Source organism: Durio zibethinus, chromosome 12 (assembly GCF_047325235.1).
Source record: "Durio zibethinus cultivar Kanyao isolate XHJ-2024 chromosome 12, ASM4732523v1, whole genome shotgun sequence".
Classification (NCBI taxonomy): Eukaryota; Viridiplantae; Streptophyta; class Magnoliopsida; order Malvales; family Malvaceae; genus Durio; species Durio zibethinus.
The window spans coordinates 2,040,962-2,056,950 of record NC_143173.1 but is presented as its reverse complement, the minus strand read 5'-3'; the positions used below and the strand labels follow the sequence as shown (position 1 = coordinate 2,056,950).

General features: G+C 30.1%; 1 protein-coding gene and 2 pseudogenes across 2 annotated transcripts; all 3 read right to left on the bottom strand.

Annotated features, from left to right (window-relative positions):
• Positions 1 to 81: 81 nt before the first annotated feature.
• On the bottom strand, positions 82 to 3,408 carry LOC149515545 (putative inactive ATP-dependent zinc metalloprotease FTSHI 5, chloroplastic; annotated as a pseudogene). The gene is made up of 5 exons (XR_016346806.1): positions 2,995 to 3,408; positions 1,505 to 2,435; positions 1,205 to 1,293; positions 406 to 1,119; positions 82 to 219 (listed from the first exon to the last, which is right to left on the bottom strand). The product of XR_016346806.1 is annotated as a putative inactive ATP-dependent zinc metalloprotease FTSHI 5, chloroplastic (transcript).
• A 3,288-nt stretch (positions 3,409 to 6,696) lies between these two features.
• Positions 6,697 to 8,382, bottom strand: LOC111297394 (benzyl alcohol O-benzoyltransferase pseudogene; annotated as a pseudogene).
• A 5,827-nt stretch (positions 8,383 to 14,209) lies between these two features.
• LOC111297393 (uncharacterized) lies at positions 14,210 to 15,635 on the bottom strand. Its single transcript, XM_022892146.2, has one exon. It carries the CDS (start codon positions 15,384 to 15,386, stop codon positions 14,298 to 14,300), a length of 1,089 nt encoding a protein of 362 aa, XP_022747881.2. The 5' UTR covers positions 15,387 to 15,635; the 3' UTR covers positions 14,210 to 14,297.
• Positions 15,636 to 15,989: the final 354 nt, after the last annotated feature.

Genomic DNA, 15,989 nt, shown 5'->3' with positions numbered 1-15,989 from the left:
GTTGAGAAGGAAAAATATGGCCCCTCTTCTCAATCCAAAGAAAGATTACCCCCTGTACAACTACTTTAATATGCTATGCCCAAAAGAATGAAAATATTTGCACTTCTCACCTTCAAGGTATGAATGCCGGAGCTGCATATGCTGTTGCTCCTGCGCTGCAACATCTAGAAAGGTAGATCCTGATACACTCCCTTCGTCAAGAAAGCTGCTAGACAAGGGCTGGAAAATAATAACAAAGGGAGTCAGTCCTTAAACCAAGTCAGTTAACTTAAACAACTGAATATTTATATTTGGCATCAATTTCATTCCAATCAGAAAGCAGCAGAAAGTTTCCATCAGAAATTCTACTAAATAAAACTTTGAACCACCAAGCACTATACTTGTGAATAACTCTTTAGAATATACCTCCTTATAATCAACGCGTGATAAGAAAAAAGGCTCCTTCCCTCGAAGTCCCCCATTTTCGTTAAAGATTCTTTCTAAATCCTGTAAAAACAATGAGTCAATCATGAAAATAATGGTACTTGTCATTCCAGAAAATGTAATGACACAATAAGAGTCAATCACAATGGTAGGGCCAAACTCTTTAAAATATTTTACACTTTCACTAGAAAGGTGAAGATAACCATCAAGCACAAAATATTTGAACCTGGTTTCACAACGCATGCCAACTTATTCACTTTGCAACTCCTTTGCAAGCCAACATAGAAGACAGGGATCACTAAAGCCCATAAATTACCTCCACAAGTTCAATTGTCAACATTCTCATTCTGATACTTATTATTCCTATCCTATGTGCTCTTCCATATATTGAATTTTAAAACCATAATGTTTTTGAGATCAAACAATGATTTCATTTTAAGCATCAAATACAAGAGTAAAACAAAAAAAAAAAAAAAGAAAATATTCAACTCCAAAATGATACATAAATAGAAGAGGGTAATAAGATCGATATAGCAGGATACATGTTATTTCAAAATAACAAACCGGAGGTGCACAGGCACCCATGTCTTGGAATGCACCAGGATTCAGTAAAAATGCAACTACTTCATTGATTTCCTCTCTCATAGACTCAATGCTAGCAAAATCCTTCAAGGGAATTGGAGGATTTTTCACTCTCTGCATGTCAACGACAACTTAAATATTTTATCTCATAGAAAACTTCAATCATTGAATACAAAATATTTTTCAGTCAGGACTGAACCTTCATTCCATCAAAAGCAGTTCTTATTGGTCAATGCCAGCCTTTTCCTTCCATTTGATCCTCCTCAACCTATAATTAAAATAGCCTTTCTGCAAAGTAACATATACACAATTTTAAATCCAGTCAGCTGCACCTCAAAAGGTCCAGTGTGGAGAAGATCTATGCCTTGACAAAGCCACAAGAAAACCTCTAGCAAAACATCATTATATGTAAATTACACTCTTAAAAATGCTGTAGGTATAACAATAAAAAAAATAGGAATAATCTAAAAAATATTAAAGAAAGGGAAGAAAATAATACCACTCTCCGCAATTTTCTCATGTTTGGATATTTACGTATAGGTCCATAACCAAGAGCTTTTGGAACATTTCTTCTAAGGAAGCGGAACATATGAAACAAAATAAATCCATAGACAGTGCTTCTAATGAGAAACCAAAGAAACCATTTAAAGTCATCAATCTTTCTGGACTTGAAATTCATTTCTGCTTCAGACTGCCGTTTCAGGTACCATGTGGAGGCAACAGTTTGACCTATTTCCTCTGGCCATGCCATCCCCAACTAAATCCTTGCCTGTAGCCATGGCAACAAACTTGTTGAAAACATAAGCAATAAAATAAATTAGATTTATGGAACTGCATGAATGCGCTAACAGAATTCATACTGGGTAAGGAATGATGGATTCAATGAGTGGAAACACAACAACCATCATTATATCATCATTTATATTTCTAATTTTCTGATAAACCGAATCTTTTCCATATGACACAAGTTTTGTCTTCCATAACCCGGTTAAGCATTGATGAGCCAGCCTAATTGTCAAGATAAACTGTTGACGAAAATCCAACTCTGAGAAAGGGATATACATCAATTGAACAGCAGTTGGGATACCGCAAGCAAGCATTTTCATGTATAGCCCATTAAACCCTCCAAAATTCTCATATAGCATGTCAAATTTCTGGAGTCAAAAGAAGAGTAAGAAACATACAACAACAGCTCATGGAGTCATTAGAAAGGTTTTTACACACATAACCTTGATGTCAAGAAAACATTCCTTGTCATCCCCTTTCAATGCAATATACATCATAGCCTAGTCGTGCCTGATTCGAGGATGCTTTACTAACTTATTAGACACCGCATAAGGAACAGCCAGTGGATCCATTTCCCTCCTGCTTCCCTTTTCATTGTACCAGGTTTTTGCAACGACTCTATCTCGATCCAAGAGAATGTGTTCCTGCGATAAGCATTTTGTATATTAATGACAATATAAACCTCCAGATCGAAGCTTCATGACCAGAGCCATGTAAATTACTTGTTGTTAATCACATTAATCCATTAACAACTTTTCTGAATCAATAAGAAAATAGGCCTTTTTTTTTAAGATATCTTAAGATCAATTATAGACTTTCCACATCAATGACCTTCATGATCTAAAGGCAGGATGAAATAACAAAACTGTTATAATAGTAACATTTGCATGCTCCCTGTATTACTTTCTAAAGGGAGTATTCAAAAATATCTCCATAAAAAAAGCTTAATGTCAAGGAAAATGGGTACTCAACAACCCCGAAACCACCTCTAATAACCTCATCGTATAATCCAAAAACTCATGCTCACTTTTCCTCAAAGTCCATTCCTTTTCTTCTTCTTTTCCCCTCACTCTCACTTTTTCTGCTACTGCAGCCATTGCCACACCTTTAAACTCTCCATTTGGACTCAAATTTGATAACCCAATTGCAAAACAAAGCAAAATAAAAGCTAAACTTTTAACTAAGCATTGAAATGAAAAATACCCAGACGAGATTTTGGCTTCTTTTTCCCTAGTTTCCCTTCTCGGTAGTGTCAATTTTTTATTTTTTACAGGTTTGGAGCTTTTGGGGGTTCCTGGGAAGACAAAAGCTTTAAAATTGAGCTTAATGGGGAGCGTTTTAATGGTTTTCTTGGTAAACTTATGGGTTCTGATAAGGTGCCTTGTTCTGAAATTGAGCGGGAAGAGTTGAGAGAGACATGGTGAAGTGAAGATGGAGTCCATTGGGAGAGTGAAGATTGGTGAAAGCTAAGGGAAGGGTGTGATTGATAAGATGGAGGAATCTGTGGGGGTCATTTTGAGATGTTGGGAAACGTTTGAGGTTAATTTTGGAACAAAAAAAGTCGGAAGGCCTGCCACAGTGACGGAGAGGAAGAGAGCTTCAGATACGGAGGTTTAAGGAGGGTTTTGATTTGGGAGATAAACCAAATCGGTTTGCTGATATGTTCGGTTTGAATTGAACCGGGTTCTTGATTAGCCGTTTTTTATTCGGTTTAAAATGTGGGCTTTCGGCCATGGCCCATATCAGGGCACGTTTAATAATAAAAGCTCTTGTATTTATGCAATAAATTCTTTAGGATATATTCAAATGAGATTTGGAAAACATTTTAGGTTATGAGCATTTTGAGTATGGTTTAATTGGTTGTTAACGGTGGGAAAATTTTATATGAAATTTTTAGACGAAATTTGTGAAATTTTTATTAAAAATGATTTAATAAAAATTAAAATTAAAAATCTAAATCGATGAATTAATAGAGTATAATAAGAATATCAATAATATGAAAAAAATTATTTAAAATATTATTTATAATTTAAATTTGATGAGTTTTTATTAAACAGTAAAAATTTTACTAAAATTTTTATTAAAAATGCCTATTAAAAATATATAAAATTTTATTAATTTATTTTTTAAAATTTGAATGTTTGATCTATGTAATAAAATTTTTAAACTATTATTTTTTATTTTTGAGTTTAGTTTTTATTAAATAAATTTTAATAAAAAATTTTAAAAAATTTATTTAAAAAATTTCATCTAAGCCTTTTTCTATTAATGATAGTGTAAGAAAGAGAAATTCAAAAGATTCTTACTTGTTTATTAATTTTATATTAATACATTTTTTTAATTCTAAAATTGTGGTTTTTTAGAAAATAACTTAAATTTTATAACAATTATATACACATTCACTTCATTCAATTCATATACATGTCACTTTGTATCACATGCACATCAATCCATTCAATTTGTACGTATCAATTAGTGTCACTTGTACGTCAATTGACGTTAAAGATTCAAATTTACGTTGAGATAAATAAAAACAAAACATTATAATTTTAAATATGAAGTGTAGCAAATAACTTTTAAAAATTTTAAAATTAAAATGGATATGAGTCTTAAAAGTTTAGGAAAAAGAACTTTATTTTATTATTTTAATATTAACTTGTTGCGGGTCAAAATTCAAGCTCTAAGCTCGTGTAACTTCAAAACATAAGAATGAATTCTTTTACGTCTCATATTAGGTTAACACAAGAAATGATGCACGAATACTCTAAACTGTGAGGCTTAACCGCCTAGTATATTGTAAAATAAAAGTGTACAACAATTGCCTGAAGAAAGACTAACAAAAGAATAACAGAAAGGTTTAAGGCAAGAGTAAGGATGTTATTATTCAATGATTTTAGTCTTTGTGTACAAGAAATCGGGAGCTCTCTATTTATAGCTAAGTCCCTCTTATATTTAGTGCTTGAGATATATTCATAAACTCTTAGAAATTACAATCCCTTGATTCTATGAGCTAATATGGAATCCTTGATTCTTAAGGATTTGGCACTGTTGCACAATTCTTGATTTACTAAAATCATGCTGAGCATCGAGCTTTTTAAAAGCCCCAAAATCTGATCCTTTCAAAACTGTGTTCAAGTGTACTCGCACTTGGGCGCCTGACTGCGTACTTGCATCTTAATCATTAGTGCTCTCGCCTAGGCCAACTGGGTGCCCATGCATTGCTCATCAGCGCCCGTCTCTAGTCTTCGCTCAATTCTGTCGAACCTAAACACTTTCCCTAAGCCTTTGGAGTCTTGATCACTGCTCGCACCATTGTTCTAGGCTAGTTCCTTGCAACCTGGATCTGCAGTGCTCCTCAGGGCCTAGTCCCCTTGGTAGTAAGGTGATGAGGTGATTTTTTCTTATGTTCGTTCTTGCATACCGATTGTCCTTTGGTTTTTCTATGTTTGCATTTATAGAGATTTTCTTTCAAATTATGATAACTCTAAATCAAAAGAAGTTTTAATTTCCTTTTAGTTCAAGTTTCAGACTTTGATTTTAACCCAAACTTTATAATCCCAAATAATCAATCAGACAAATTCAACCACCCTAAACTCTTTTGAATTTTTTTTTTTTTTGAATTTTTGAATAGAACAAATTAACAAACTAGATAAATAAATAAAAGACATTTGAGTTTAAGACCCAAACCTAAAATCGAGTCCAATTAAACAAACCCAAAGTTTTAATTAATTGATAAAGAAAACTTCAGACTTGAAAATCAAAAAATTTCAAAATTTCACACAAAATATGGTGTCTATAATTAATAAAATTAGATAACATTTAATGTTATTTTAGTAACTTTTGATATAACTTGACAACTTTTTATATAATTTTGATTTATATAACTTTTGATATATTGTGGTTACCTTTATTAGAAGTTTTATAGCATTTAATAAAATTTTAGTAACCTTTAATATAATTTTTGTAACCTTTACTACTATTTTGGTAACTTATAATATAATTTTGGTAATTATTGATAAAATTTTAGTAAGTTTAATATAATTTTGGTAACTTTTAATAAGATTTTGGTAATCTTAGATACAAACCTTTTTATATATTGTGATGAACATTTTTAGAAATTTGATAACAGTTAATAAAATTTAGTAACGTTTAATGCTATTTCGGTAACTTTTGATATAACTTGATAACTTTTTATAGAATTTTAATTTTGATAATTTTTTATATGTTGTAGTAACCTTTATTAAAATTTTATAGCATTTCATAAAAATTTAGTAACCTTTAATATAATTTTGGTAATCTTTACTATTTTGGTAACTTATGTTATAATTTCAATAACCATTTATATAATTTTAGTAACCTTTGATAAAATTTTAGTAAGTTTGATATAATTTTGGTAACTTTTAATACAATTTTGGTAATCATAGATACAATTTTGTTAAGTTTTAATATAATTCTGATAACCTTTGATATAAATTTTATTTTGGAAACCTTTTTTAATTTAAATTATTGAATTTAAATTTAATTAATACTTATTTAACAACAAAAATTCTATCAAATTTTTTAGTAAACTACCTATTTAAAAAATATATAAAAAATATTTTAAAAGTTTTTCATATTTTGTAGTTAATCTATAAAATAAAATCTTTTAATTTATTGGTTTGGATTTTTTATTTTAATTTTTTAATCATTTTTAATGGAAAAGCTCACAAATTTCACTTAAGAAACTTTGTCTAAATCTTTCCATTTTGTAATAAGCACTCAAATTATTCTATTTGCACACTAAACTCACCTAAACCATCATTTTATAAAGAGTAAAAAAGAAAATACGGCTGAGAAAACTCATCAAGGAAAACATAAAACAAACTTAAAATTCCAATAGTTTACACATAGAAATAATACCCCAAATTATTTGATGTGAGAAATACTTGTGATTGCATAAAAGGTTATGCACTTATTTTTACAAATGGAGGGACTCAACTTAAATATAAGATTATAAAATATTAAATATTTATTATTAGATATGGGATACGTCATTTTAATAATACTGTCCATCTCCTTGACAAAGCTTTTCATGGCTGGGGCTGGCAGGCAAACTGGCACCACAATTCCATCCTCTCCTTCCTTGTTCTTGGATTGTATACAGAAGCTTATTATCGGCAAACTTGTGGCTGGTCCACTGAAGGCGGCCTTACCCCATCCAAAATCAAGTTCTTTGATCTTGGCTCGTGTTAAGTCCGACACAATGTAGGATCCAACCACGTTGATATTTGGTCGACCTCTAATCACCAATAAATCCGCTGTTGATTTCATGTACTCTTCCGTTACTTTTGTCTTGGCCTGTTTCACGAGCTCTACTGCATATGATAATGGGTTTTGGCATAACTCTCCCGCAGTTGTTAAAGCCGCCGGGCAACCAAGTGCATTCCCATAATATCCTAATGGTAATGGAGGATTAAACTTGGAGCGAGCATTAACAATGCACACAAGGCGAACATTTTTGTCAGCGTCAAGTTCCAGGGCTTTTGTGCGACAACGCCATAAGCACGCAGATAAGATATCAAACGTCGAACAGCGAAGGTTGCCGGGGATAAATCTACGAAGAGCTGAAATTTGAGTTGGTCCGAAGAAGAAAGAGCGACTAACCAAGTTGTCCGTCAGGATGGTTGTACCTTTTGTGGCAACCGAATCATTGTTGAACTCGTCGTGCACACATGTTATGCGAGGTGGGTCTCGAGCATTCAAGAGGTGCCTTTCCCAAACCGGTGGGATTGAGGGAGTAAGCGCACCTCGTGCTATCTCTCCCATAGCAGACATGAATTGAGATATCCCAGCAACATCGCTCATTGTGTGGTTAAACCGGTAGGCAACAATGAAAGCTCCACATTTCAAGCGTGTCACCTGTTACGTTTTCAAAGGTGAGAAGGATTTAATTAATCTAATTTTTCCCATTATTTTTATTTATCTTTGTTTTCTCTAGTTTTGTTGAAGCTGCAGTTTAGCTCAGATGATTCATACAACCAAAATGTTATTGTGATATAAATCTTAATACTTGCAGCATTTTTCTGTATCTCCTATGGTCTTTTTTATAAAAAAAAAAAAATCCATAACAAAGTAAGAGATAAGAGTTATAAAAGCAAAAACCTGAATTAGCAGTAATGGACAATTCAGCAGTTCGGTAGAACCAGGGACATCATAAAGAAGCTCCTCCAGACATGGAAATGATGGGTGAAGCACATCACCAAATTCCTCCAAGGTAACATCAGCATCAGCCTCAATAAACAACACACCTTCCCCAGTACAATCAACCATTAACTTTCGATTTGGCCCTTCCCTCAGCCTACCTGCAAATGGATAATAAAACACAAGGGTTTGAGCGATTGCCTCCCTAATAACCTGAGCAGGGTCCTTCCCTTGCATGGAGGGGTTGCGTTTATAAAAATGGAGCGCTCGGGGTTGGAATCGGTGACCCTCTTGGTCATCAATGTCTGAGAGTAATTTGCACTCACGAGGGGTTGGCTTAGCTGGGACGACTAGCTGAGGCTCATGCCTACGAACTGTAAACGCTAGAGGATTCATTGGCAGCAATGCCATGGCTAAAAATGATTATTGAATAAGGCTAAACTCTTCTTTTTCTTATTCTTTGTAAATTCTTTAACTTTTGTTTCTTGGGATTATATTTATAGTGTGAGAACCACAAGGATTTAAGAGGAAAAAAAAAACTTTCTATTTTATCTGGTATGTTCATGTTTGATTTTTTTTTATCTAACAACCTAAACTTTAATCATTATTTTAAAAATATTATATTGAATTAGAATTTTAAAAATATTTTTTGTTAAAATAGTGTCATCTCATATCTAATAAATATCGAATTTTCTATAATCTCGTATTCAAATTAGGCCAATACAGTTATTGCCAATTAGTTATAAGTTGGATCCTTAATATAGTATTACAGTCAAGATTTTCTTTTGTTGCTCTTTCCAAATCTATCATGACTTTTCCAAATCTATAATGTGATAGGCTTCTTTCATCTTTGCCTACACGTGATGGGACCTGTTAAAGTGACGTTATCCCACATCTAATAAATATATAATTTTTTATAACTTTATATTCAAGTTGGACCCCTCTACTTATAGTCAATTAATTTTAAGTTTGATGCTTAATATGATATCTATAATGTAATAGGCTTCCTCCATCTTCCCCTATACGTGACGAGGGCCTATTAAAATGGCATTATCCGTCATCTAATAAATATCTAATTTTTTGTAGTCATATATTTAAGTTATACCCCTCTAGTTAATGCCAATCGGTTTCTCTTCACTTACAGTCAATTAATTTTAAGTTAGATGCGTAATATAATATCAGAGTTGGGACTTTCTTGTATTGTCCTTTTCAAATTTGTCATAAGTTAGATGTTTAATATGGTATCAGAGTCAAGATTTTCTTGTATTTCTCTTTTTAAATTTGTCATATGATAGGCTTCTTTCATTTTCACTTACATGTGATAGAGACATGTTAAAGTGATATTATCTCATATGTAATAACAATTTAATTTCATATAGTCTTATGATTAAGTTAGGCCTCTCTACTTATAGGCAATTGATTTTAAGTTTAATGTTTAACTTGGTATTAAAATCAGGATTTTCTTTTGTTAACATTTTTGAATCTATCACGTGATAAAAACCTGTTAAATTGGTATTATCCCACATCTAATAAATATTTAATTTTCGGTAATCTTGTATTCAAGTTAGCCCCTCCAATTATAGTTAATTGGTTTTGAGCTAAATGCTTAATATAGTATCAGAATCATGATTTTTTTCTGTTACCCTTTTTTAAATCTATCACATGATAGGCTTTTTTTATCTTTTGCCTGCACATAATGGGAGCCTATTAAAGTAGTATTCTCCCAAATCTAATAAATATCTAATATCTTATAGTCTTATATTCAAATTGAGTCCTTTCATTTTATATCAATTAGTTTTAAGAATTTTGAAACTCAAACTTTACCAATCTTAGTTTTAAAAATTTATTAATTTTATGATTTTATTAAAAATAACTATCAAAGTTGAATTCATTTCACCCAAAAAATCAATAAAGAATAAACATAACGAAACATTTAAATTTGTCTAGAATCTTTCTTTTTATATTACTCTTCCACCAAATTAATATATATAAAATTAAGTGAAATTATTTAATACATGAATTGTTTAATTTCATAAAATATTTAAGAAAATGATATATATTTATTTTTTAATACATCATAAAAGTATATGTTACTCTTACTCGGTAAAAATGTCAAATTTATATTTGATACACTATCAGTATATAGATTCTATAAACCGTTAATAAATCCAATGATGTTATCTTATTAATGAATAAATATAAACTCTTAAAAATATATATATAAATTAATTTTTTTTTAAAAAAATGTACTCATTAATGAGACGATATTATCTGATTTACTTTATTAATAAAATAATATCATTTAATTTACGGTGTATAAAATTCATACACTACCAAGACATCAAATATAAATTTAAAAGTGTCAAAAGTTAGAGACAAAGGAAAGGTTAGTGCATTCTTATTACTCTTATTCGACATCCCTGCTCTTTGAAAATCTTCTTTTGGTGAAATCATATTGCTCATGACAGCCAATGTTTATCGTTGACATGAAACTAATTATTAGTTTTATTTTTCTTTGACAAAACATACAAATTTTTATTTTTTTTAATAAAGAAGTAAGGCATAATTCGGATATAAGAGAAAGAGTTGTAAATGTTAAAAATTTAACTATAAATTTACTTATTGAATATTATTTTCAGTGATTATATAAATAAATTGAGTTAAACTCTAAATTTATTTACTTTTGCTAATTACCTAGAAATCACCATTTTTATGGGCACATCCTTTCCTTGACCATTCTGGCAATCCTACTTGTCAGGTCAGATGCCCTATTAGCTTTTCCAACATAAATAATTAGTTTAAATTAGCTACTATTACTATCACCATAATCTATAAAACAACATTGCACTTCAATAATTAATTTTTATTATTTTATTGATTAAATTATGAACAACTAACTAGAGATTCCATTATTCCAAATTGCCTTTTCATTTATTTTTCAGTATCATAATTATTGTTAATATAATATTATTAATGTAATTATATAGTCAAACCTAATATTAAGTATTATGATATTATAATTAAAAAATATATAAAATTAGATAAATTTTTTTTATAAATATCATAATTACTAATATTACATTTGATAACCTAATTATATTAATATTACAAAATATTACATTATAAATTATTACAATATTTAAGATGTATTTGATATGCAAAATATGATAATAATGTTAAAGTTGTGGAGACAAATTATTAAAGAAAAAAATTGATCAAAGTGATGCAAGGGATGATACAATTGGCTAAAGTAATGTAAGAGATGATGTAATTAAAGGGGCTTGGAGCTTATAAATAGATTTGATTTATGAAGTGAAAAATCATACCAAAATTTAATTCTTCATTTATAAGAGAGTTTTTTAAAGAGAGAGTTTTGTGAGGTGTTCTTTTCTAAAAAAGAGATAGAGAGAGTTAGAAAGCTAAGTAAAAGATAATTTTTCTTTTTTGTAATTTTCATTTTTTTTATGATAAAATTTTTGTAATGATTTTAAAAGTTGATGAAACTCTCATATTGAGGATGAATCAATATAAATTTTTGGTGTTCTTTTTGTGCAATATTATTATTCTTTGCATATAATATTACTTTCGATTTGCGGGATAAGCTATTAATTAAAAATGTAATTGATTGAGTTCGAGTCGATACAATATTAAGTTTGAGTTCAATTCAAAATTTGAGGTTTGAAACTTGACTCAAACTCGATCGAATTTTTTTTTTTTTAGCTCAAGCTCAACTTAAGATAAAAATTGAGCTACTTGAGCTCGCTCGATTAGGTTCGATTAATATGTAAAAATAAGCTCAATTTTTATATTTAGTAAAAGCTTAATTATTTGTGCTCAAGCTCAAGATATTTTATTAATTAAAATAATAAAAATATATTTAAATATAAAAACTCGATTAGACTTACGAGTTACTTGAGTCAAATATAAAAATGTTCGAATTCGACTCAATTGATGAATTGAGCTAGTCGAGCTCGAGCTCGACTAGATAATAATCGAGCTGAATTTAAATTTTATTCGAATCAAATTCGAGTAATTTTTAAATATTAATGTATCATTTGAACCTCTACTCTTAATCTACAACAAACAATTATTACGTTAACAAATCAAATGTTTAAATCTTTACGAAATTAAGGGATTATTTTAAATCAAATGGAATTTTTTTCACAAATGACAATGAAAACTTGTTGGGACCTGCCTATTAGTAGTTTGTTTAATAATAGATGCTATAATTTATCTCCTGTACTCAAAAGTCATCGGTTTTTGTTTTTCTGATGATTAATTTTAGGTCAATTTGATAATCATATGTAGAGTAAAATATTGATAATTTATATATTTATATTGTATTTTATATAAAAATTATATTATAATTCAAGTTAACAATGAAATCTATAATTTGATTTGAAAAATTATCAAATATATTGACAATTGAGTTTTTTAATTACAAAAATGGATTAAGATAGTAACACATGTCTTTTAGTGTATATTTAAACAATTAAAAAAATTAATTTAAAAAAATAAAATATATGTCATTATCTTAATCATATTTGTAAAATTAAAAACATTCACTGTTATTGTATCAAATAATTTTTTATTTGATTTTTATTAAATTTATATATAATTTTTGTTAAAATTATAAATCATATTATTTTAAAATTATATTATTATGTTATATTTTAAATTATAATTTTTTTTGTTTCAACGTTTTAGGTTGGATTGGGTCTAAATCCCATCTGAACTACTTGGTTCATTATGAGTTGTGTAAATCTTAAAATCCAACTTGACTGATTAGAATAGGGTGGTTTATTTTTTTAAAAAAAAGGGTGGTTTATAAAGCAGCTGACCCAAAGCCAAATGATATATGAATCATTGGCGGGAGCAGCGTGTTTTTATTATGAACGGTAAATATGATAATTTAAAATATAATATGATATAAAAATTAAATAAAAAATATATAAAAATGATTCAAAATTTTAATAAAAATTATGAGTATAACAAAATTAAAAATATATTTATGTATTTTGTGTCTATTCAACTTATTATATATAATTTTTATATAAAATATGATATAAATATATAAATTATCAATATTTTATACAATACAAATACATAAATTATTAAATTTAATATACAACATAAAACATTATTTTAATAAAATTTTGAAACATTATTAGTCTTTTTAATTTAGAGTTTATTTGGATGGTTGGACAGTGAAATTGATTCTGATAAAATTAAAAACAATTGATGAAAATTAAATTAGTTATTATAATAGTAAAATTAGTTACTGTAATGGTAAAATTAAAATCAGTTGTAAGATATGTATTTAGATGCAAAAGTAACTATAATGATGGGATAAGAATAAAAAATCATCGATAGAGATTTTGTTTAAAAATATATTGATAAATTATTTTTATATATTAATATTATTTATAATATTTAAAATCTTAAAATTTTATTCAATAAAAATATTAATATATATTATTTATTATATAATAAAATTAATTTATTATATTAAATCAATAAAGTTATTATTTTAAAATTTTAAAATAGAAAATCAAAACGAAAAAAATGAATTATAAATTTAAAGGAAAAAAAAGAAATAAAAAAAAATATCATGGGTAAAATGAGATTGTGGGGTGCACGAAAAAAACTTTTTTTAACTGGACTTTTTTATCACCAGTCAGTCATTGAAGGCTAATATCCCTAACAATGATATTCAAACATTATCATAGTAAAATTATTCATGAACTATTCACTGAATATTTTATTTTATTATAACATTATTTTTTCTCAAACTATAAAATATTTTACATGCACAATTTTTTGCTTGATTGTTTTCATCCTTATTTTACTCTTTGAGTTATTTCATTTATCATTGAGCAACAATAAAGGAACAGGGAAAGAGAAAAGATAAAGTCTATTGCCTGAATGATAACAACTAATTCGCATCATGACATATTGGTTTGAATATGTGTAATACCACTAAGTTCTTTCTATTTCTATATGAAGATTATTCTTCTCTTAAATTAGCATGATAGGCATGAATACTTTTGAGAGAGATATATGTGTTTTACAAGACATGAATTAACGTTGCAGTTCAGGATAATAACAATTTGCTAATCATGTGATTAGTCTAGTATAAATATATATAAATATATATATCAATTAAAATGAAGGATTTAATTATTTAAGTATAGAAGAGATGCAATTTATCTCTTGCAACTATCTCATGATCATGACATTCTTTGTAGCTTGCAAGGAAGAAATAAACAAAAAAGAGCTTTGATCTCTTGTACCATACCTCAATCAAATCTTTCGAAAAGATATATTCAAACAAGTGATTCGCTATAACTATCATCCACGGAGCTTAAATGATAAATTTTATTGCTGCCATTGTTATGGATCTTCTGACCTCCACCACAAGTAACCGAAATTTCACATCCGAGAGCAGTGCTAAAACAGGAGAACAACTTCATACCCTTTGGTCTTCGCTCTTTGCTCGATTTTGTTTTCCGGTATCCGGTGGCAGACGGGGGCTGAATCTCCGATCGCCACCTCTCTAGCTTCATGTCTAGGTCTTTTTCTCTCTCTTTCTTGGTCCATTCCCTTATTTTCTTTGATTCTTTTGATTGAACTTGATGAGGAAGTGGTGGTTTATACAACCCTTTTGCAATGGCTGCAGCTACAACCGAGGCTGAAGGCCCCACGTCCGTGCTACAAAGAGAGTCACCATTCACCATGCTACCATTGCCATTAACAATGGAACCATTGGCAACTGAACCACCATTAACAATCGAACCCTTTCCAGGCCTTTTCTCTGAGTTATCTTCCATTGATAACTCGGTCCGGTCGCTTTGTGAACGGCTTATCTTAGCGTTTGCGTGTAACTTGTGATTTTGTGACTCATTCGTCTCGTGATTTTCCATTTTTTGGCTGGTTATTGTTTCTCGTTTAGGGTCTTCTAGCTGAGGCAAGCTACGCATGGTACTATCAACAAGGGCAAACTCCATGTTGAGAATCCCTTGGGGGCGGCCAGAGGGACGGCGGACTTGAAGCGTGACGGTTCTCGTGGCGGAGTTGTTGTTCTTGGCGTTGGCTACAGATCTCAAGTGGAAAATATCCCTGATCAGGACGTTAGCATATCCAATCAAGGCATCTTTAACCCATGCAGCCGCGTAGATCTCAACAAAAATTGTGGCATCCTCCGAGTTGAGAAACTTGTCATCGACTCGGAACATGAACTTGTCATTCCAAGTTGGATCGGCTCCGCCTGTCAGGTCTACCCCTGTGGCGAGCTTGCGGTCGGGTTGGACCCAAGCAACCGCGTAGGTCTTCATGTTTTTGGAGACAGGGTCTAGGTCTTCAGCGGAAATGAGGGTTATCTCAAGAATCCTGGAATGAGTAGGAGGAGGAGCCATTTTTTTTTGGTAGAGAGACTCGACTAAGGGGCTAGGGCGGAGACACCTCTAACCGGCGAGAGCCACCGACAACAATGTACGGAAGAAACATGTGAAAGGTTGGGAACTCAATGGAGGGGACATAAATATGGGAAGGAGGTTTGGGGGCGAAATGGTAGGAAAGTTGGTTAGGTGCCATGGCTTTTAGACCATGACTTTTTTTTCTAACAGGTTTTGTTATTTTGTTCAAGTTGAAATGATTACAATGACTCTAGAATCTAAAATTTCTATTAAAATCTCAATTCTTATCAGGGTTTAACATCTGAAACTGAAAATTCAATCATTTCATTGAACTTGTCAAGGTTTAACAACAAATTTGCTAATAGTATGAAATTTCTTGGTATTATTAGCAAAGAAACTAACAGGAAATTTAAATTCCTTTTTTCTATGGCAGACAAAAACACTTGTAGAACAATTTCCAACTTCCATTTGGTTATTGTATGCAAAAAAACAGTGATTCGGTTGGTAGAAATTTTTTGGATTTCAAATTTGGATGTGATGATTGTATGAACCATTGAGTTAATCTTTTGATTGTTACAAGTCTGATACATGAAACAAGTCATG

Excerpts from the sequence above, each read along its gene's own strand:
- LOC111297393 (XM_022892146.2), bottom strand. The coding sequence starts at position 15,386 with ATGGCTCCTCCTCCTACTCATTCCAGGATTCTTGAGATAACCCTCATT.